Source organism: Elephantulus edwardii, unplaced genomic scaffold (assembly GCF_000299155.1).
Source record: "Elephantulus edwardii isolate Elephantulus edwardi_28Jun2011 unplaced genomic scaffold, EleEdw1.0 scaffold00035, whole genome shotgun sequence".
NCBI lineage: Eukaryota > Metazoa > Chordata > Mammalia > Macroscelidea > Macroscelididae > Elephantulus > Elephantulus edwardii.
Genome location: NW_006399785.1, coordinates 13263395 through 13286401, shown reverse-complemented (window position 1 = coordinate 13286401; position 23007 = coordinate 13263395). Strand labels below are relative to the sequence as shown.

Here is a 23007-nt window from a genome sequence, read left to right as displayed (position 1 = left end):
GATTTAGTAGAAATTGGTAGAAACTAGAAAGAAAGGGTGTTGAGACCTGGTTCTTCTTCTTTGTCCGTGGACATCTTTGTGACATTGGATGAGATGGGTTTGGGACTTTCATCCCTGTAGGTTTATTTGTAATAAAGAGAACTAGGCCAGCTCCATCTCATCTGGTCTCTTGGTCTTTTGACCCCTTCTCCCTCCTATTTCCTTCTCTCTTCACCCCCCCCCCCCCAGTTTTAGAATGCCAGGGCCTTGGATTTTTGAGGTAAAATGTCCAAGGTTTCTGTGAGACTTCCCAACTGGTCTTAGAAGCATCCTAAAGGTGCTCATTATAAATAATTTGTTCTGTGTTCCAATCTTCCCATAAAAGGTTGAGGTATTTGAAGCTGTGGTTGTTAAAAATACAGCAGCAACTACAGACTGGGATTGGTATCTTAAAACTCTTAGGTAGTTCTTCATATTTTATAAAGTTCAAATTATAGACAGTGCTTCAGCTCCTGCATGTCTGACATGTTTTTATTTGTGACCTTTTATCACATGAAAGCATTTTAATATTAATAATTATAGTTAGTGAATATGTTATTTTAAAGCACTAAACTTTTTCTATCTTAATCTCAAGGTCACTAGTCCTGAGAAAAGATTAACTTTTTAGAACTAAAAGTCTTAATTCTCAAACCTGGACACTTTAGGCTCCCTATGCCAAGAGCTGGGTAAATTAATGGAAAAGAGGTAATGTTAAAGGTTGGTTTTATTTCCAGTATCTGTAAAATTTTGTGGATTAACATTTTAAGTAAACTGTCTTTATAATGGACAAATTTAAAATTTTATAAAAACACAAGAGTAACTTGTGATGCACAGTTCTCATTTAGAACTTCAAATTAAGGTCAGGATTTGTTTACAACTGCCAGCTACATTCCCTTAGAAGAAATCAAGCTCACAGTGTGAATTCTAATTTAACCTTAAGATGGAATTTTTAGTTAGATGCTTGACTGTTGAAATCAAAGAATAAATGTACTATTAGCTGAGGATGTTATTGTTTCCAGCTGTACTTGTAAACCAAGCAATGCCTTGTCTTTACCCACCCACCACCTTAAAAGTGTGACTCCTGGCCGCCCTCCATTGGATTGCAGAGTTTTTCTCTTTAGAGGTGGTCTCTTTCACCTTCAGATCAGCAAAGGGACCTAACTGCTGCCCTGCTGATAAGCAGCCAACATGCCTTTAGAAGAGTATTGTAATGTGTAAAACCATCTAAGTATGCACCTCGACTTGTTTTCAGTTTACATTGAGGGTCTGAGCTCTCACTTTTCGGCCTGCAGTGCTTGAACATGCCCCATAAGCACACTTGGATTCGTGGAAGCTTTCATTCCCAAGCCTTTATGATACTGCTTATAGAAGAAATGATGATTTAGGTATCTCCGCTCTAAAAAGAACTTTAAGCCTTGATTCACCTCACATAAAAATCAGTGTATAGTGGCAGGCCAGCTCCAGTTTTTCAGTTCACAGAGCATACCTTTAGTTCATGGATGATCTTCAGGGCTGGACCTTCTGGGGAGTGGGGAGGCATAGGGCCGCCATCTGACTGTATCCTCTCCTACTCACAGGAGATCATGCTGAGGGCTGCAGGAGCCACTGGGCTCTGCTGTTTGTGTTCAGTCAGTAGCCGCTTTCTTTTTAAGTCGCCATCCTGTTTGCATTTCTTTGTTTTCATTTGCTACACTCTTGTCCCAAGTATTTTCCTCATTGTCATTGAGTATAGACTAGCTTTGGCCCTTTGGGGTCTGCTTTTTATTTGTTTGTTTATTATGAATTGTTTTTACCTTCTGAATGAGTGTCATAGAGCTTTGTTGAGGCTCCAGAATAAATGTGTGCATTGTGTCTAGTATTTTAGTTACCCTGGGGATGCAGAAGGGAAGCCTTTGAGAAGCTGGAGGGCCCACTTGGGGACTAAGGGGTGTACACGTGAACCAGCTGGGGAATGATGTAAAAGAGTGTGAGATTGAGTTGCTGCATTGTGTAACAGCATCATCGACACGGGCCAGTAACTGTGTAAGTGGGAAAGGTTAATCGGGATTTACTTAAAATTAGAGACAAGAATAGCACAACTTTATTGGAGAACTAAACACAAACACACTAATATTTCTACTTTGACAGAAAAATAACATATTCAAGTATCTGTTATATTTGTAAATAAGAGAACATTGAGTTTTTTCTGTAATCCATTTTTTTCTTCGACAGAGCATTTGGTTTTCTGCTTGACCACTTCTTTCAAAGTACAGCAGAGTTTTTTATAAAGTCAGTAATAAAATATCAAAAAGCTCACTTTTAATGAATTAACTTCGGGCTCCCTTTATCAAGTTGCTGCTTGGATGTGTTAATTTTGATAGTGAACTTTGACCCTCTTAGTTCTGTTTTGTCATTTAGAATCTATTCCCTTAGATATTTATTTCAAGATTAGAATTACGCTGTCCCTTTCTTAAAGAAATTTTCATAAGTATTTATGGTAAATTACCTGGGTTTGGAAAAATCATCAATAAAATAAATATTAGCATATAAGAAGTTAAACTTCTGCTCGTTTGTTCTGATAATATTTTGCCTGATTGCTGGACCATCATCAGTCCTGAAAACCCAATCATTTGATTTCTACCACATACAGTTTAAGGGTAAAATGTTCCTCGAGGAGATTCTTCTTTGGGCTGTTTCATTTAAACTATAGCTGCCGTGTGGAAGTTACACTGCTGTGGTTTTCCATGTTTACCGATGCTAATCCATATTGATGTGTTCATAATTACTTTAAAATTATCTCTGGGTTTCTATCTGATTTTCAAATTCTTGAAAATCTATGTGCCTACCACTTGCCTGCCAGTTTGCCATGATCACTGCTTGCCTGTTGCTGGGATGCTTGGAACCCCGGGAACCGGTGCTTCAGATAGCCCAGGGCTGCTCATGGCGGAGAGGTTTCAGTGGAACTTCCACGCCGAGACAGACTAGGAAGAAGGATCTGGAAGTCAGCTTCCCAGATTAGCTGATGGAACTTGTTTGGGCCTACAGTACAGTACTGCATCTACTCCCCTCCCCCACCTCTAAAGAGTTTACACTAGAATTTAGACATTAAAATAGACTTAAGTAAATGAATATATTCTTGGGAAAGCTTGGATTTTTCTTCAGCTTCAGAAGGACTGGTTCTGCCTCTTATGTGGACTATGAACCCCTTTGGACAGAAGCTGTAACCTTTCCTTCAGGGGGAAAAAAAAGTTTATTCAGAAATGTAGAATGTTGTCAGACTCCATGGCCTCTAATGGTGCCCAAGGATATCTCTGCTCTGAAGTACATGAATTCTGCTTCCCATGTGGACTTGGCCTCTCATTCCCAGTTTCGTTTCTTCTTATACCCTCTTCTTTTCCCTGTGTGAATAGTATTTTTAGATTTTAAAATAGCATACTTTGCCTCCTATATATCCAGTTGCATAAACAAAAATACACCACACATAATATGTTGCAGAAACATAAATCCACAGACCTACTATGTGGCTGTTGCACAAAGAACAAAATAAAGCAACAACAACAAAAACCCAGTTGCACAAACATAAATACACATAACATGGCACAAAAGGATTTTGGAAAAGGACTTCCACGTGATGGGGAAGACGTGACTCAGAGTACTTGCAGTGGTGGTCGCTCGGTGCTGTGCTTTTTCGTTCCAACTCCTAGCCACCCGCTGGGTCGAGGAGGATGCCGTCTGCTGGGTTCCCTCCACCCTGATCCTGCACTATCCTGATAGTGTTCCAGCCCATTGTTGAAGCCCCAGGAGCATTCGGTCTCCGTGTGAGTCTTCATCTTTTTTGGTCTGGCCCTGAACTTTAACATACGTGATACTTCTTTTTCACAAACAGATTTCCTGTGGTAACAGAGCTAAAATACATGTGAGGGAGCCTTGCAATCCTGGCTTCTCAGGAACACTGTGGTTGTCCTTCCTCCAGGATAGATGGTTCGTTCTCCTGGAAGCTCATGGTATAATCCGTTTTCTTCAGCAACACAGTGTTTGCAATGCATACGTTCATCTTTGGTCTTCCTCACTCTCTGGCCAGCTTGTATGTGCATATGAAGCAGCTGAAAGTATGATTTGGGGCAGACATACCGAAGCATGGAAAATGGCAGGTTCTTTTTAACACTTCAAGAGGTCTTTGCTAGCATGTCTGTCCTAGGCAGTGTGCTCTTTAATTCTTGATTGCTGCTTCCACGAGCATCACTTTTGAACTCTGGTAAACTGTTCTTGATACATCATGGTGCTGCTGCTTTGTGTGCTTGTGAGGGTTTTTGTCCTGTTCATATTGAAGTAGAATCTGTCTTGAAGGCTGTGGACTTTGACTTTCATCAGTGGATGCTTTAATTTTCTTCATTTTGACCAAGCAAAGTGGTATCATCTGTATGTCACAGATTATTAAGGAGCTTTCTTCCACCCGATTCTGTTTCCTCGTGTCGTCCGGTGTCTCAGTTACTTAATCAGCGCATAGATTGAATAAGTGCGCTGGAGGACTGCAACCTTGACTTCTCTTCTTTGTAAACCATGTGGCAGTCCCTTTTTCTGTTTGAACAACTTCCTCTTACCTATGTCCAGGTTTCACGTGAACACAGGCAAGAGTTCTGGAATTCTCTGTTCCCAGTGGATTCATAGTTTGTTATGGTCCACGCATTGATCTGTCTTTGCATACTCAAGAAAACACAAGTAGACATCTTTGAAATTGTGAAGGGAGTGTGCTATGCTTGCATTCTCTCTCCATATCTATTCAGACTGTATGCTGAGCAAATTATCCAAGAAGCTGGACTCTGTGAGGAGTGTGGCTGTCAGGGTGGGAGGGAGACTCCTCAGTAACCTGCATTATACAGGTGACACAGTCTTGCTTACTGAAAGTGAGGAGGACTTGAAACACTTGTTACAGAAGATCAAGGACTACAGCCTTCGGTATGGATTGCATCTCAATATCAAGAAAACAAAGATTCTTACCACTGGACCGGTAGGCAGTGTCATGATAGATGGAGAGGAGAGTGAAACTATCAACATCTTCATCTTGTTTGGATCCACAATTAACTCCTTTGCTACCAGCAGTCAGGAAATAAGGAGACACATTGTACTGTGAAAATCTGCAGATAAATTCTCTCCAAATTATTGAGGAATAATGGTGTAAGTTTAAAAACGAATATTGTGTCTGATTCAGGCCACAGTCTTTCCGATCACTTACTATGCATCTGAGAGCTGGACAATGAATAAGGATGACAGAAAGAAAATGGATACATTGAGCTGTGGGGTTGGAGAAGAGAACTGAACATCCCATGGACAGCCAAGAGAACAAATTTGTCTTGGAGAGAGTGCAGCTGGAGTGCTCTTTGGAGGCAAGAATGATGAGGCTTCACCTCACGTACGTTGGGTATGTTGCTAGGAGGGGCTTTTCTTGGAGAAGAACATGATGCTGGGAAGAGTGGAAGACCCTCAACCAGGTGTCTTGACACGGTGACTGCTGCAGTAGACTCTTGTGTGTTGGGAAGTGTAAGGAGGCACCAGATAGAACAGGGTTCAGATCTTCTGTTCACAGGGTCACTACAAGTCATGCTTGACTCGATGGTACGTAATAACAACAAACATCCTTTTAGAAGTTTTGCTCTTTCAGCCGTTACTTATATAACATTAGCCATCATACCCTTTGATCCATAATATCTTCTGAAGCCAGGTTGACTTTTTAACATCTTCCTGTTGATTTACTGCTAAGATCAATTTTTCTTTTCCAAAAAATACTTGCAGGTGATAGTAATGATAAAAAAGAATTTTTTCCATTCTTTTTGATCAGTTTCTTTGTAAGGGGAATAACTATAAATGTCCAGTCCATTGGGCAAGTAGCTATCTTCTGAATTTCTTGGCATGGACTGTTAAGGTCTTCCAGAATTGCCTTTGTTTGTTGAAATGCCTTGCTAGCTATCCCATCAGTTCTTGAAGGCTTGCTTTTCCAGTGCCTATTTAGACTTCTTCCTTCAGCGTTTTGTATCATATGCTACACTGGGAAGTGATTAGATGTCCACTATTTTTTCGTCTTTTTTTTTTTTGGCATAGTATTTGTATTATTTCCATATTGTCTTGATGCTTTTTGCTTCTTTCAGAATTTTCACCCATCGAACCCTTCAGTATTGTACCTTGAGATGCCAAACATGCTCTTACCTTTTGATATATTTCAAGGCTCTGCATGTTTGTTTACATTTTGCCTTTTCAAGCTACCTTTTGAAGTCTTCTCTTAAGCTCTTGAACTATTTTAGCTATTGTACGCTCAAAAACAAGTTTCAGAGTCTCTTTGGACGTTCATTTTGATTTTCTTAATCAGAGGTCTTTTTAATGACACTTGATGCCCTTGATTTCATGTGACAGCTGGTCTGGTCTTTGCTCATGTTCAAGGTCAAGAACAAGATCTGTTCTTGGTAACCTCTAAATTCAAGTGGAATATAGCTAGGGTTATACTCTGACTGTTAAGGATTCATTTAATCTCCTTCAGCTTTGACGTAGACTTGAACTTGAATGATTTGTCTGTGCTACATTGATCTCCTGGCCTTGTTCTGACTGATGACATAGACAATGAGCTCTCCAGCATCTCTTTCCACAGATTTAAACAGTTTGATTCCTGTGTCTTCTGTCTGGTGAGAAGCAAATACTACATTTTTGGTGTCCATTCTGTCACCAAGCCTAGGTTTTCTAGGTACTTGTCCTGGTCTATTCCCAGCATTCACATTCTAATTAATATTAGTCATCAGTGCATCTTGATTGTGTATTTACCAACTGCAGGAGTTTGAAAACTGATGAAAAAAATCTTTTAATTTCTTCATGTTTAGCATTGGTGGTTGGCATGTACATTGAATACTAGTTCTATTATCTGGTCTTTCTTGAAAGTGAGTGAATAATAGGCTGACACTAACAGTGTCGTATTTCACAGTAGATCCTGAAATGTTAAAATGGCTTGAGTGCCCTTTCTTTTCAAGTTATCATTGCTGTCTCCGTAGACCATCTTTTTGTATGATTCTCAATGGTCCAAAACAGCTCATTTAAGCTCATGAATGAATATCGATCATTTAACATTATACACTTCAGTTTTGACAATGTCCAGCACCCCTCAACTGCTGTTCCTTCCTGGTGTCTCTTAGTATGGAAGCTTCCACTGTAACCTGCGCATGTGGATTACTTTGCTGGTGCCAGGTCATTGAACATTGAAGCCACACGAAGCCACCACATTCCAACAAACTGAGAGGCAGGTGGGGGCTGCTGCAGTAGTTCCCCACGTATATTTGATTTGATTGTGTGTGTGTGTATCTGTATATGGGTGGATAGATAGATAGACTGACAGACACATACATATACACTCAGTACATACATGCATACAGTAGAGATGCTGTTGTTGTTATTATGTGCCATAGAGTTGCTTGCAACTCATAGCGACCCTATGTACAAGAACCCTAAACGCCGTTCTGTCCTGTGCCAACCTCGCCGTCTCAAACACACTCATCCCCACCACCCTACTCACAGAATTGATCCATCTCATCAAAGGTCTTCCTCTCCCGCTCCGTCCCTCCCCTCTCCCAAACATGATGTCCCTCTCCAAGGACCAGTCCCTCTTTGCAACATGCCCAAAGTATGTCAGACGGAGCTTCAGAATCCTTGACTCCAAGGAGCATTCTGGCTTCACCTTTTCCAGGACAAACCTGTTTGTTTTCCTAGCAGTCCATGGTATATTCAACACTCTTCTCCAGCACCACAACTCAAAGGCATCAGTTCTCGTTCTATCATTCCTATTCACTGTCCAACTCTCTGATGCATAGCACGTAATTGCGAAGACTGTAGCCCGGATCAGGTGCACTTTAGTCTCCAGCCTGACGTTGTTGCTCTTTAGTACTCTGGAGAGGTCCCTCACAGCTGACTTTCCCAATGCAATTCGTCTCCTTATTTCCTGGCTGCTGTTACCAAGGGTGTTGACTGTGGAGCCAAGCAAACTGAAACTGTTAACAATCTCAATCTCTTCACCATCCATCCAGTGCTGTACATATGTGCACATTATAGAGACTGGACTATTAAGTGAACAGAATTGAATACAGTGTAAATGCAGGAACGTTAAAGCAGCTAATTTTTTCCTAATAATCAAGTGAACAGGTTAATATTAAGTAAATGAGTCTTGACGTTAGAAAAGACCAGATTTGTGCAAAAGGAGAACTTGAACCCCTTCTTTCCTCTTTCATCTATTTTTTTGGTTTTTTTGTTTTGTTTTGTTTGAGAGAGGAAGGACATGACTAGGAAATGCAGAAGCCAATAGGCAGGCAGTTGAATAGTGACGTTTAACTGTATTTAAGATTTGCCTGTCTTCTGGTACTGCTATTTCATGCTTTGATTTCTGTTTGTTACTAGCTGTCTGTGCATTCATTATTATGAAAATCTATTCAGACACTAAGTCAAACAGCATAAAATGTTTGATAGATGTTTAAAGTTATGGTGCAATATGGAATTAAGTGCTTTGCCACAGAATCTTTATTTTCCAATGTCACTGTCTTCCTGGATAAATGGTATAGAGTCACACAAGTTAAACAATTGAAGATGCTTTCTGTATGTATAGCATTTTAGGAATCTTTGCAAGTTGAGAATAATAATAAAAATTAGTTTACTGTGTTGCATTAATATTATCAATGAAAGTAGATCATTCTGATAAGGTATTTTGAAAATTAATTTAATACCCTCCACTATATTAGAGATTGTGGATCATGATGAAATCGTCTGTCACTGGTATTTCTTTGGGATGCAAACTAATTAATACTATTAATCAGATTTCTATGATGTATAATAGTATTTAGATAGTATTTTTATAATGACATAATAAAGTTGCAGAGATTATATTGAGAGACTTATTTTCTTCTCTTTCAGGATCGAAGTAGAATGTATGACAGTTTGAATATGCACTCTTTGGAAAATTCCCTTATTGATATTATGAGAGCAGAGCATGATCCTCTTAAGGGTAGGTGAACTTGAAAAAGGAGACCATTTATTCACCTGTTTGCCTACTTCAACAGTTCTTATGTGAAAATGAGCACTGAGTAACTCTAATGGCAACTCTAATGAGTCCTAGTTGTCAAATAGTTAAATGCTTAGCAACTAACTGAGAGACTGGTGGTTCTCAGAGCTCCCCGGCAGCTCTGTGAGAGCACAGCTTGACAAGCTGTTGCCATAAAGATTGCTGTTGTTGTTATGTCCCATCGAGTCGGAACTGACCCACAGCTGACCCTCCTCCTGTGGGTTTCCAGAGGCAGTTAATTGCACGGGAGGAGATTTCCCATCTTTCTCCCTCAGAGCAGCTGGTGTCCTCAAACCGTGCCTTTGAGATTGCAGTGCAGTTTCTTGCTACGAGGCCACCAGAACTCCCTCCGTAAAGATTATGGCCAAGGAAAGCACGGGCAATTCTGCGTTGCTGCCCAGGGATCTAGTGGTTGGAATCCACTCGTCGTGCTGCGGGGTAGCCAGGAGATGATAGAGACTCGTCAGCACCCAGTAACGGCATGACGGCTGTAATCTGTGATACATCTCTTAAAAGGGTCCTTTGCTTTTATGAAATGGCATACTGATTTCTGTGTAGCTTAGATTTATAACAATTTATAGAGAAGGAAAAGAAATTGGCAAACCCAGCTCTTGTGTTTGCTCCTAATTTGAGCCAGTGCTGCTCTTCAGAGGTTCTGCTCTGCAGTTCACCAGAGTATATCCAGCTCACTCTTCTGGTAGCAGAGTCTGTAACGTAACAGGCTGCTGAGTGAGGTGTTAGCAGTTCAACGCTGCCAGCTGGAGTGATGGAGAAAGATGGGCAGTCTCTTCCCGTTACGACTACCGGCCGAAGAACCCTGTGGAGGCTTGCCGTAAGTCAGAGCTGGCTCTAAGGCTGTTGGATTTTTTCCCACTAAAATTTTGACAAATATAAAAATACTTAAAAAAAAAATCTTGAAGTACCTAACATTCACAATTTGCAGTGATTCAAACTTAGAATCCTCATCCTAGGCTAGCAGTTCTCATTTTTGTTCTAATAGTAGACTATTTCATAAGAGTTTATAATAGCTTCTCTGAGGTGGAGAATAGTTTCTTTATAAAAGTTTGATAAGGTGGGGAAGAGAAGTTAGCCCACTGACCATACGATAGTAGTCATTGTCATTTATGGAGCTAGGAATTAATTCCATTATGCTGCCTAATTTGTGCCTGAACGTACTTTGTGGATAAAATGAGGAAAAGTATTTCTAATTTCTCTATATCTTACTGTCTTTCAGGTTAACTTCAATCTCTAGTAAACTGTGTGAACTTGAGCTTTGAGTGATTGTATTAGTTGCTGATTGCTGTATAACAAATTTAGCAGCTTGCAACAACAGTTTGTTGTTGTTTTTTTAGTTATTTGAATTTACTATCTGACTTTATGTAAACCAGGAATTCAGTTTGTGTGGTTCATCCTAACTTACAAACCTCTCATTGAGTTCAAACCTTGGATTATGAGATAAAACTGAGCCTTTAAAACTTCAGTGTCTGCAGCCAGACAGTGATGGTGTGTTATATTGATAAAAGCTGATTAAATTTCTAGGAGTCCTTGTGGGACACTAGTTAATCCTTTCAGCTGCTAACCCAAAGGTCCGCAGTTCAAACCCATCCCACGAGGATGAGGCCGTTTCTACCTCTGTAGAGATGTACAGTCTTAGAAATGCTATGGGCAGTTCAGCTCTGTCCTGTAGTGTCACCGTGAGTTGGGATCACCTTGCTGACAGTAGGTTATAGCAGATTGGGGGCAGTCTTACCTTGTTGGGTCTATATAGATGGAAGTGGTTATAAATCTGAATGTACTTTGCCCCATGAAATTTGCCTCCTTACAGGCCATACAATATTCAGACACTGGCTACACTTTGTATAAAACATAGTGGCCTCAGCCCCCTGAAGTATAGAAGACACATAGACCATACACAGGTAGAAACAGTGCACTTCTGATTAGCTTGTGGCTGTCTTTGGAGGCTTGGTTTCAGCAGGATGCCCACGCTGACTCATAGCAGATCTCCATCAGGCTCCCGAGGCTGTAAGAACTGGAGGAGGTTGTGTCACCTTTCTCCCTGGGGAGACCTGCTGGATTTGAACCACTGGAGACTTGATGACATTAGAATAGCCCCATAACTTGCTATGGACTATGCCACCAGAGCTCCTCATAAGGTGATAAGGAAAGCAAGTCATAATTTGGTGGGGTAGGTGCTTAATCTAAAAGGAGACGGACAAATTATTAAGGGGAAAGTGGACAAAAGACAGAGCAGAAGGTGCAAGTGCGTGGAAGAGATTGGTCCCTTCGCTAAGACAGCCTGTCCTGTCTTTGCTGGGAGGGCGCTGTGGTGCTGGGCGTAGCCCGCAGTCAGCTGTAGCATGTGGGCTGCCTGTCCCTCTGTGGCAGGAGCACTCACTCACTGTTTTCCTGCTTTGCTTAGTCTGAGTGGTACTGGCTGGTATGCTTTAATTATTCAGCAGTGTTTTAGCATCCTGTTTTCTGGCGACTCTTGATTCTTAGCAGAGGAAGAACTAACAGATTATTTTAATGACCAGTACAAATCCATGCTTTGCCAGGTGCACTTAGTAATTGTTGTTGTTTCATGTTTGCATGACGATGCATGATCTTTTCATATGCATGTGGGTCACTGCCCTCTTCTGTTTTCTTTAGCTGCTCCTAATAATTTGTAAAAACGTTGTAGTATGAGAGCAATTTTTTTTCTGTTTTACTTCCTTTTCACTCGAAGCACAGGGCAAAAATGAATTTAACTAGAGCTCATAAAATTTGAACTGAAAACACTAGCTATAGGAAGCTGCCCAGGGTGTCTCAGCAGTTCATCTCAGCAGTTCATCGCGCCTTTACCAGTGTTCCCTGAACAATGATAGAGGATTCAGGCAGAAAGCATGGGCATGCTTTTATGCCAGCTGTTAAAAGGAGATGATTTTAGATCCTTGTTTACTGTTGTTTGCATCATTTTCATCGCTTGCACTCTCTTCTAAGACTCTTTGAATTTAAGAAGCTGTTCTCCTTTCCACCTTCTCTTAATTTAAAACCAGAGTACAGAATCCCACAAAATAACTTGTTCAGCCCCCCTAGGGAACTGGAGCTCTTTGGAGCTGGAGTTGTTCTCCGAGCACACACTTTTTTTTTTTTTACGTACTCTGTTGATGTTGTGTGCTGTGGAGTCAGAACCACTTCTTGGCTGACCCTCCAGTGGGTTTTCAGAGACATTAAATCAGGAGGAGATTGCCCATCCTTCTGTGGAGCAACTGGTGGATTCGAGCCACGTGCCTTTGGGATTGCAGCGCCCTTTCTTACCACTAGGCCACCAGGGCTCATTCTCAAAGGACTCTGGGACGGTTCTTTTGGAATGTGCATTCCTTATGCAGATCCTGCCTTCTGTACGGCAGTGCCAGCTCAGCCTGCCGGGTTCTCACTGCTCACCTTAGGTGCCACCGGGGTTCCCTGCAGTTGCTCACATCCCGGCCGGCCTGTGGAATCCATGTCCTAATCCACAGGACTTTTGGTCCTTTGTTTTAAATGATTGAATCCTTCTGTCTCATTGCACCTTTTGTAGTACCTTTCAGAGATAGAGTACAGCTTTTCAAACCCTTTATCTCCTTTGTTCTTGTTTCATCTGTGTCTCATGAGGATATTATGATTGAAATTTTCCCTCCAAACCTTGTGTTCTCTTTACTTTGTCCAAGTTCCTTTTTAAAAAAAAATTGTTTAGTTTTGGTATTTTTTTCTTTCTGATGGTGGGGTTTTTGTCAAAGGTCTTAGGATCCTGTGCTGTCTATTCCTATTTATTGTTGAGTCACCGAAATGGTGATTGGAGACACTTGGTGTGTAGGTGGGGCTTAGAAAACAGTGGATTTTGCTGTAAGCCAATCGAGTGGGCCTGTCAAAACGCCAGCATCTCATTCTTTAGATCTTTGCACCTCCTGCCAAGGAGGTGTGGGTGTGGCTGTTGGCCTTTTTCAGAAGGCTAACAAGGAGGACTGTGTGTGCTGGGATTGAGTCCTTTACAAACTCACAGGCCCTCATCAGCCTTTTTTCAGCCTCGCCCCACATCTCCCAGAGCCAGCCAGAGCCTCTGAGCTTCCGCAGTCCAGAGTCTGCCGAAGCAGATGGCGTGTTCCTGATGGCCTCTCCAGACACACAGGCTTGGCTTTCTTCGTGACCTCTGATCCACAGTCACACTTGTCCTTGCTTACCTCGACCCAGTCTAGATAGATCAGAGGGCAGGCAGACAGACGGACTCAGTGAATGTGCATGACTGAGCATTCTACCCTAACGATTAATATTTTTCATAAGTAGTTTTTAAGAATCTTTAAAGATAATTACATGCACTGTTGTACACTTTTCAGAATAGCTTTCTAACCATTCTTCTGTAGTTAGACATTTAGGGATCAGAGATTTTTAAATAAAGTTCATTGAACATTTTCTGTGCTGCTTTTCCTAAATGTGTCTAATCCATTTTTTTTCTTGTTTTGAGGATTCGTACTGTTGCCATTTGTCAATCATGAGTCGCCTGTGACTCAACAGGCACTTAACAACAACAACAATAGTAATTCTTTGATATCCAGTGTGTATATTTTGACTAGTCCTGGTTTTATATAATAACTTTATGATAATACAGCTTGCTTGGTGATAAATGATGTAAATTTGATCTGTTTGGCTTTTTAAATTTTGTTATGATGCTATACTTGAAACAAAGTTTTTAGTTGTGTATTCCTTGGTGTTTATTTTCTTGTAATGGTTAGATAAGATAAAAATGAATACATAATTAGGAGGGGAATGATACAGGTGAATTTCCTTCGTGTGAGATTGACAGCTTTTATCACATGTAGATAGTGGAGTTTCTCCTGTAACCTACTAGTTTGGACCCAAAGGTCTTTTTCCCGTTTGCGTGTTCTCCTTCTGAGGTGTTTTGACTTTAGGATTTAGGAGTGACGTCAGGAATAACTGGTTTGGTTCTTGGATCAGAGCAGAGGGTAAAGATACTCAGGCTGGTTTTACTAGACTTTGTTAAAGCTACCTCCTCTCCCCCAATTTGATATGGAGATAAAAATGAAATGTAGATGGTGAAAAGATACTGAAAGAGTTGACCCAAGTGTGAGAGTAATATCCTCCCACAGCTCATCTGATCCTCACTCATTAGTGTTCAGAACCTCAAACCTGTGCCTGAGATGGTTTTGAAATTCAAGTGGGATAGACTCAGATCAAATTTAGATTTGATTTGATTTTCCTTAGCTTCAGCTTGAACTTGCATATGAGTAGTTGGTGTTCTGTGCCACAGTTAGAACCTGGCCTGGTTTTCATGGCTGATATTGAACTTCTCCAGCAATTCTTTCCACAGATGTAATCGATCTGATTCTATGCATACCATCACGTGAAATCCATGTGTACAGCCTGAGTTTATGTTTCTTATAAAAAGTATTTTCAGTGACTAAATCCTTGATTATGCAGCATTTAATCATTCTATCTCTAGCTTAATTTCTGTCACCAAGTCCATGTTTTCCAACTGCTGATCCTTCTCTGTTCCCAACTTTTGCATTCCAGTCACCCATTATTAATGCATCTTGATTGTATGTTCGATTGATTTCTGACTGCCAAAGTTGGTAGAAATCTTCTATTTCCTCCTATTTGGCTCTGGTTGTTGGTACATATATTTCAATGATAGTGGTATTCACTGGACTTCTTGTATACGTGTGGATATTATCCTGTCACTCACCACATTGTATTTCAAGATGAATCTAGAAATGACTCTTTTAACTATGAAACCAACCCCATTTTTCCTCACCTTTTTGTCTCCGGCATAGTAGACCATAGGATCCTCTGACTCAAAATGTCTCATGCCAAGCCATCTCGTTTCACCATTACCTAGTATATTAATATTTATGCATTCCATTTCTTTCTTAACAATGTTCAGTTTTCCTACATTCATACTGCTTATGTTCCACGTTCCAGTCCCTAGAGTCTGCTTACGGATGGCTCTTCCTCCTCCTTTGTGTTTCTGTATTTGAGGGCTCAGCCTCAGTTGCCGTATGTGTCAGTCTTAAGTGTGCTGTGCTGTACACAGGGTTTTCAAAGGCCTGTTATTTCAGAAGTGGATGGCTAATCCTTCTTCCTAGTCTGTCTTAATTTGAATGCTCAGATTTAGAAAGCTATGTGACAGACAAGCATTTTACAGAATGGAAGAGATGAAAGACATTTCCCCAGTTACAGAAATAACCAATAGATTCAGTGTTGTCCTTGCCCTTGGACGGAGGAAGATTCATCAACAGTCTGCATTGTGCTGATGGCACAACCCTGCTTCCTGAAACTGAGGAGGACCTGAAGCATTTATTGCAGACTGAAGCCTTAAATACAGATGGAAGCTCAACATCAAGAAAACAAAGATTCTCATCACTGACTGGGGCTCATTTGGAAGCATCATAGTAGACAGTGATAGACAGTGAAGAGATTGAGTTTGTTAACAGCTTTAGTATGCTTTGCTCCACAATCAACACTCTTGGTACCAGCAGCGAGGAAATTAAAAGGTGAGTTACATCGGGGAAGTCTGCTGTCAGGGACCTCTACCTGGTGCTGAGGAGCAACGATGTCGGTCTGGAGACTAAGGTGCACCTGATTCAGGCCATAGTCTTTGCAATCACTTGCTATGCATCAAAGAGCTGGACAGTGACTAGGGATACTAGAAGGAGAATTGATATCTTTGAGCTGTGGTGCTGGAGAAGAATATTGAATATACCATGGACTGCTAGGAGAACAGGTTTGTTTAGAGAGGGTGAGACTAAGCTGCTCCTTGGAGGCAAGGATTCTGAAGCTTCATCTGACATACTTTGCACATGTTGCAAGGTGGGAGCAGTCTTTGGAGAGGGGTGTCATGCTTGGGAGGGAGGAGGGACAGCAAAGAGAGGAAGAACCTTGATGTGTCATCAAGTTGACTACTAGTCATAATGACCCTATAGGACAGAGTAGCACTTTGCCATGAACTATCCAGATTGCTTCTTGGAGGCAAAGATGGCACAGCTTTGTCTCTCATACTTTGGGCATGTTGCTAGGAAGTTGTTCCTTGGAAAGGTGAAGGGTCAGCAAAGAAGAGGAAGACCCTCAACAAGAGGGCTCAGGTGTGTCAGATTGTGAGGATGGCACAGGAGAGGACGGGGTTCAGATCTTTTGTTCATAGAGTCTCTGAGTTGGACTCAGCTCATTGGTACCTACCAACAATAACAGTCTTGTATGAAAGCAGATTATCAAATCTTTACCCCTGAGGATTCAAATAGCTGGCTTTTCAGTCCGTTGAGCATGTATCCACAACAGTCACAGGACTCCTTGAATAGAGAATAGAGATAGTAAACAAATGGGTATTAGAGAAGTCAGTGATAGGAAGGAAAACAACTAGTATCCCGGGGAAAGAGAAGGAAAGAAGCTGCTCTTTCAAACAGGGTGATGACCTGGACGTCGCCGCCTCCAGAACTGAGTGAAGTGAGCGGTGCAGGTTTGGGGTCGTATACAAGATGAGTGCATTACAGGTAGAGAAGGAAGAGGGTGTGCAGAGAGCCTGAAATGAGACGATGTCTGACATGAGGGAGGAGCAGTGCTAAAGCCAGTGACATTGGAATGGCAGAGGACAAGGGGTCATTTAGTGCTTCCTAATGTGGGGGAGGGAGGCACCTGGGAGGATTTTGAGCAGTGAAGCAACATGATCTGGCTTGGGGTTTGAAAGAGACTCACACCAACTGCTGAATGAAAAACAGCCTATAGCATGGCCAGAATGGGCAAGGAGAAAGGCTCTTCCAGAAGTCTGTGGGGAGATGGGATAACACGATGCGGGCAGGGGTGAGTTGCAGAGAAAAACACCATCCGCTGAAAAACCTCACGGAATGATTGGGTAGTCTGTTAGGGAACTTTCCCTTTTTAGGTATGAAAATGCCGCCTCTAACGCCAGTTAAAAAACAAACAACCCACACAATTGACCCAGTGACTATAACAGTGGGGTCTGAGAATGTCAGAGATTGGGAGGATGGCCCAGCGTAGGGCAGCGTCCTGTCTGTTCACAGGGTCGCTGTGAGTCGTGGTTGATTCAGGGGCAGCAAACCTCGTTTTTCCTTATTGTCAGAAAGGCTTGTAGTGCAGAGGTGGACGATGGTGCAGCAGTACCTGTTCCTGTCAGTGATGATGATGGTGCCAGTGAGACAATTCCAGTCCTGGAAATAGAGCAGGGAGCTCTTGTGGCCTAGTTGGTAAGGACATGAGCTGCCAACTCCAAGGTGAGCAGTTAGAATCCACCAGCTGCTCCATGGGAGAAGGATGGGCAGTCTCCTCCTATGTTAAAGTATCTAACTGGAGGGGTAGTTACGAGTTGGTTCGGTGAGTTTGAGTGTACAGGACAGAATAGGGCAGCTTTTAGGATTTCTTAGCCATAACCCAGAAGAGAGCAGTTTCCCCATGTATTTTGTCCCATGGACTCCTGATGCATTTGAGCCAGTAGTCTTCGGATCAACAGCTCAGTGCTTAACCAGGGATCATGACTAATGTTTTGTGACCTCAAATGGAGCTGACTCATAGTCGACAGTAGACAGACTCTTGTGGATTTTCAATGTTTGTGAATTGCCTGAGAGGGATAGGATCCCTAAGTGATAGATAGGGAGAGGGCCACCTAGAATGAAGACTACATTTCCCAGACTTCTTTGTAGTTAAAAGTGTCTCCTGTGATGGCCAATGGCATATAAGCAGACGTATTCCTTTTGGGAGGTTCTCTTAGAAGAGAAAGGCCTTTTCTCCTTTTTCTGGGGATGCAGCTGTGTCAGCTAAACAGAAGCAGCCATCTTCAAGTTCTTCAATGTTTGTAACACAGTGTCTCATCTGAAAAGATACTGTCTCAGAGGATTGTTGCTAGAATTTAGTAATTGGTTGCAAAGAGCTTAGGATTCCCTAGGTGGTATGTATGACTAAGACCTCAACTCGATGACTAGCCAGAGAGTTTGTGGTTCAGCCCAGCCTGAGAAGACAGGCCTGGTACCCACCTTCGGAATGCTGGCAGCCCCGGCAGGACCCTGGAGCACCTCCTGCACAGTCTCTCCACAGTTAGAACCTATTTAAAAGACTGTTAACGACAAGGAAGCTTTTTTAGAAGTGCATTCACAAATATGTCCTGAATGTTAGCTATTATAATTATTAGGTTCTTCAAGAAAGTAATTTTTATGTTCTGAGAAAGATAAAACTTTAAAGCTTACCCCAGAAATGTCTCTGAATTTCACTGTGACAGGTGAAAACTCCACCACTCAGCTGTCAGTGTGCCATGCTGTGGTGACCTGGGTCTTACCTCTGTGGGAGCTGTGCCTCTGGTATTTCACAGACCAGCAGAATCCCCCATAGTAGACAGGTTTTGGTGGAAGTTCCCAACTAAGGCAGACTAGGAAGGACTTGACCGTCTGCTGCTTTAACACGTTGCCACACACTTTTAAATTGAGGCCGTTGTTTGGAACCCTTTTTTTCCCCTTTGGTTTTTTTGCTTTCTTTTGCGGCACTTTTTTAAAAAATTCAGTAACACAGTACTGGTTTTCTAAGTGAAAACCTTGGAATACCAGCGGAAAGCTGCCTGATTTGGCACCAGAAGGCACTCAAGATAGAGCTGGAGAATAGTTGCCCCCCTTAAAATAGAAACTCTGAACTCACTACTGTCAAGTTGAATCCAGTTCATAGCTATCAAGTTAGAACCAACTCATTGCTGACCCTCTAGTGGTTTTGGGGAGGCTTTAAAGCACAAAAGAGGATATTGCCATCATCCTGTCCCAGGATCACCGGTGCATTTCAACTGCCCTGCAAGCACCACTGTAGTGTACCTCCCTACTGACCAGGGCCAGAGTTGACATTGCAGAGACAGAGTACGCCTTTTGACATCTTTTTTTTTTTTAAATTTTATTTTTTTATGCCTTTTGACATCTTAACTTGCTGATGTGGGATGACTAAAAATGAGAATGGTCTGGGGAACCCCAAACAGCTATGTGAGTTCATTATTAATGTGGACATAGAATGTGGAAGGACAATTAGGAGTCATCAAAAATGAAATAAAATGCCTCAAGATTATATCTTAGGCATTTGCAAATGGAAATGGACTAGTACTGGCCAGTTTGAACTAGATACTAATATAGTCTACATTTCTAGGAATGTCAGACATTTTAAGAATTATCATAAGTTAGAGACACTGCCAGTGATAGGTTAATATCTGTAGGCCTACAGTTCATAAAGTAGCCAATAATGCAAAAAAATGAAGACATTTAAGAGTTTTTCCCAGCTTTTGTGGTCTGAAATGGATCATACATGCAGGGAAGATGCATTGACAATTACTGATAATTGGAATATGAAATTTGAAAACACTGAAGAAGGATCAGTAACTAGAAAATATGGTCTTGACGATAAAGACAACATTTGAGATTACATATTAAAATTTGCAAGACCAATAATTAATACATTACGTGTGTGTGTGTGTTTAAAAAAAAAACCAATAAGTGATGGCTGTATGTGGGAACCTCAGTGGATCACAGGTGAGGGAACCGAATCACCTGTGTCTGTGAGTTAATTGAGAAGCTCAGTTTCCTCAGAACCAGCTGGTTGGGAGGGCAAAATGCTCACATGCAAATTCATGTTGAAGCTGAGGAAAATGTAACAATGACAATGAAAGTTTGACCTTAAATATAATCCTCCTAAATTTAGAGTCCATCCTAGATTTGATGCATTAAGCACTGCTGATTCTAGACCAGATGAATTACAGGCTGACATCAAGGACATCATAAACACATCGTTAAAATGATAGGAAAGAAGGAAAATACCCAGATGGGTGTCAGAAGAGCCTCTGAAACTTATTCTTGAATGGAGAATACCCAAAATGAGGCAAAGAAATTAGGAACTGAAAGAACTGAACAAAAGACTCTAAGAAAACAAAGTTAAGTATTATGGACTATCCAAAGGTCTACAGTTAGAAAATTTAAAAAAGGAAGAAGAAATTAATTAGCTTTTCTCAAGCCAAAAGAAGAAACAAAATTTAGGATGCAAGTTGCAAAAGAATGCAGTTCTGATGTGCACAGATGGAGTCAATTGGCTCAGTGGCAACAAACAAAGCGAGGATCAATATGTATGTAGCTCTTTTTTTGCACTTGGATTGTATTGAGCTTGTAGAACTGTCAGTATTTTTTTTTATCATGTTGTAAACTTGTATCTCTTACTGATATTTATGTTCTACATGTTTTTTTTCCTTTTTGTAGGACATTTTTTTCTCTTAAATACTAAGAAATAGTAATACTTCCAGGTGGGGGAGAAGGATGGGCAGTCTCTTCCCATGCAATTACAATCAGAAAAAAAACTCGGTGACTCAACAACAACACTTTAACACTTTTTAATTTGTAATTTTTCACTCACAAGAAGGTACTTAGAAAAATATAATTTGATAAAAAGTTACACTTCAGTGTAATTGTCCATATGATAAACAGTGTAAGGAAGCTTAGATTTCTAGATCTTTCTGTGGGTATAGTCTCCTGTGTTTACACTAGGGAGCTCTGGTGGCCTAGTGGCAAGAAGCCGTGTTGCAATCCTGCACTGGTTAAATTGTCTGCAGGTTCAATCCACCAGTCACTTTTTTTTTTTTAGAGTTTCCAAAACTATATATATTTTTTATTTTATATTGGGTTTCTTTTTTTGTTTGTTTTGTTTTATATTGGGTTTCTTACAAAGTTTGTATACATTGTGTTTCATACATTCTCATTCATTATGTTTTATAAAATTAATCACCATTGTACTGTGCCTACCGTTTATTGTCTTTGCAGATCCCCACCAGATCTTTCTTATTTCCTTTACCGCCTTCCCCCAAACACCAAATTTTGTCTGTTATTTCCACCCTGCTCATCTTCACCCATCTGTTCCCACCTTCCCCAACCTTGAAACCTCTTGGACGTTTTGCTAGTTATCTTTTTATTTCTACAGTGGTCTTCTGCAGTATTTGTCCTTATGAGACTGAGTTAGTTTATTCAGCATACTGCTCTCTAGTCCTTCCCAAGTTTTGTAGTCATTTCCTAAATTGCTCCTGAGTGTTGGCGTAGTATTCCATTTTGTGAATGTACCACAGTTTCTCAGTCCGTTCGATTGTGGTTGGACATTTGGGGAATTACCACGTTTTTGCAGTGATGAATAAGAATCTCGATTTGGGTCTCAATTCTAATTTTCTTGGGGTATATATCTAGCAGTGGAATAGCTAGGTCATATGGAATTTCTATGTTCAGCCTTTTGAGGAAACGCTAAACTGCCTTACAGAGTGGTTGTATCATTTCCAAATCCCACCAACAGTATATGAGAGTTCCTTTCTCTCCACATCCTCTCCTAATATTTATTGCTTATTGTCCTGTTAAACTTTGCCTCTGCTACTGGGGTGAGGTAGGATCACATTGTGGCTTTGATTTACATCTCTTTTTGCCAGTGATTTTCAGCATTTATTCATGTGTCTGTTGGTCATCCGATTGTCTTCCTATGTGAAAAAATAGTATGACCCATAGCAAGTCTGTGAACAAAAGATCTGAACCTTGTCCTATCCTATTCCATCCTTACACCTCCTGACACACTAGAGTCCATTGTAGCAGTCAGCATGTCAGTCCACCTGATTGAGGGTCTTCCCTCTTCTTTGCCAACCTTCCACCTTTCTGAGCATCATGTTCCTCTTTAAGGAATAGCCCCTTCTAACACGTCTGAAGTATGTGAGGTGACACCATGTGAGGGCCTCGCAAGATTCTGTGAATTTTTGTTAGGAGACCCTTGTCTGAGATGGTATTGCCAAACGGTTTTTTCCTAGTCAGTAAGTTCTCTTTTCACCCTGTTGAAAAAAGTTTTTTATGCACACAGGGATTTAATTTTTAGCAATTCCCATTCATCAATTTTTCCTCTCATAGTTGTGTATTTCTGGCTATATTTGTCAGCCTCTTTATATCATGGACTAGGTCCTACTTTGTCTCTTACAATCTTTATGATATTAGGCCGTGCCCTTATGTCTTTGATATACCTGGAATTGATTTTTGTGTATAATGAGAGGTGTAGATCCTGGTTCAGCATTCTGCAGGTGGCAGTCCAGTTTTGCCAGCACCATTTGTTGAAGAGGTTGTCATCTTCCCATTTGGTAGGTTTTATTTCCTTGTTGAATAGCAGTTGACCATAGGTAGATGCTTTACATACATAACATAGATATTTGCCAATTGCCTTTTCTATCTCTTTGAAAATGAATTTGGGATTGCATTAAGCATGTAGATTGCTTTGGTAGGATTGTCATTTTTACTATATTGAGGCTTCCTATCCATGAAAAGGGAACCTTTTCCCCTATTTATGTCTTTTATTATTTCTCACCGAAATGTTCTGTAATTTTCTTTGTAAAAGTCTTTTGTGTCTCTAGCTAGGTAGGTTTATTCTTAGGTATGTCAGTTTGTGGTTGGCTATTGTAAATTGTATTACTTTCTGATTTTACTTCTCTGTGGGTTTTGGGGGGTTTTTTGGTTGGTTTTGTTTTGTATTTTTTTTACTGTAGAGGAATGCCACTGACTTTTGTATATTGATCTTGTATCCTGCCATTCTAATAAATTGGTGCACTAGCTCTGACAGTTTTTTCATTGAGTGCTTGGGATTTTCAGGGTACATTATTGTATCATCTGCATATAATGACAGTTTCACTATCTCTTTGTTGATCTAGATGCCGCTTACTTCCTTCTCATGGCGTATTGCCCTAGCAAATACTTTCAATACAGTATTGAATAGAAGTAGTGACAGTGGGCATCCTTGTCCTCCAGTTACTTCTTGAGATAAAGATGTGCTTTGCTTCAGTAAAGTTTATACCCTTGTCGGTCCTATAAGGCAATTCTGCTCCATCTTATCTTGGGGAGGTCTAGTGGTAATAAACTGTGCTGCAATCA

General features: G+C 40.9%; 1 protein-coding gene across 1 annotated transcript in view; it reads left to right on the top strand.

Annotated features, from left to right (window-relative positions):
- CPEB2 (cytoplasmic polyadenylation element binding protein 2) overlaps positions 1–23007 on the top strand; it is an 82118-nt gene that overhangs the window by 7779 nt on the left and 51332 nt on the right. Inside the window, exon 5 of the mRNA XM_006884540.1 lies at positions 8932–9022. Coding sequence (XP_006884602.1) covers positions 8932–9022 — 91 coding nt within the window. The remainder of the gene's footprint in view (positions 1–8931; positions 9023–23007) is intronic.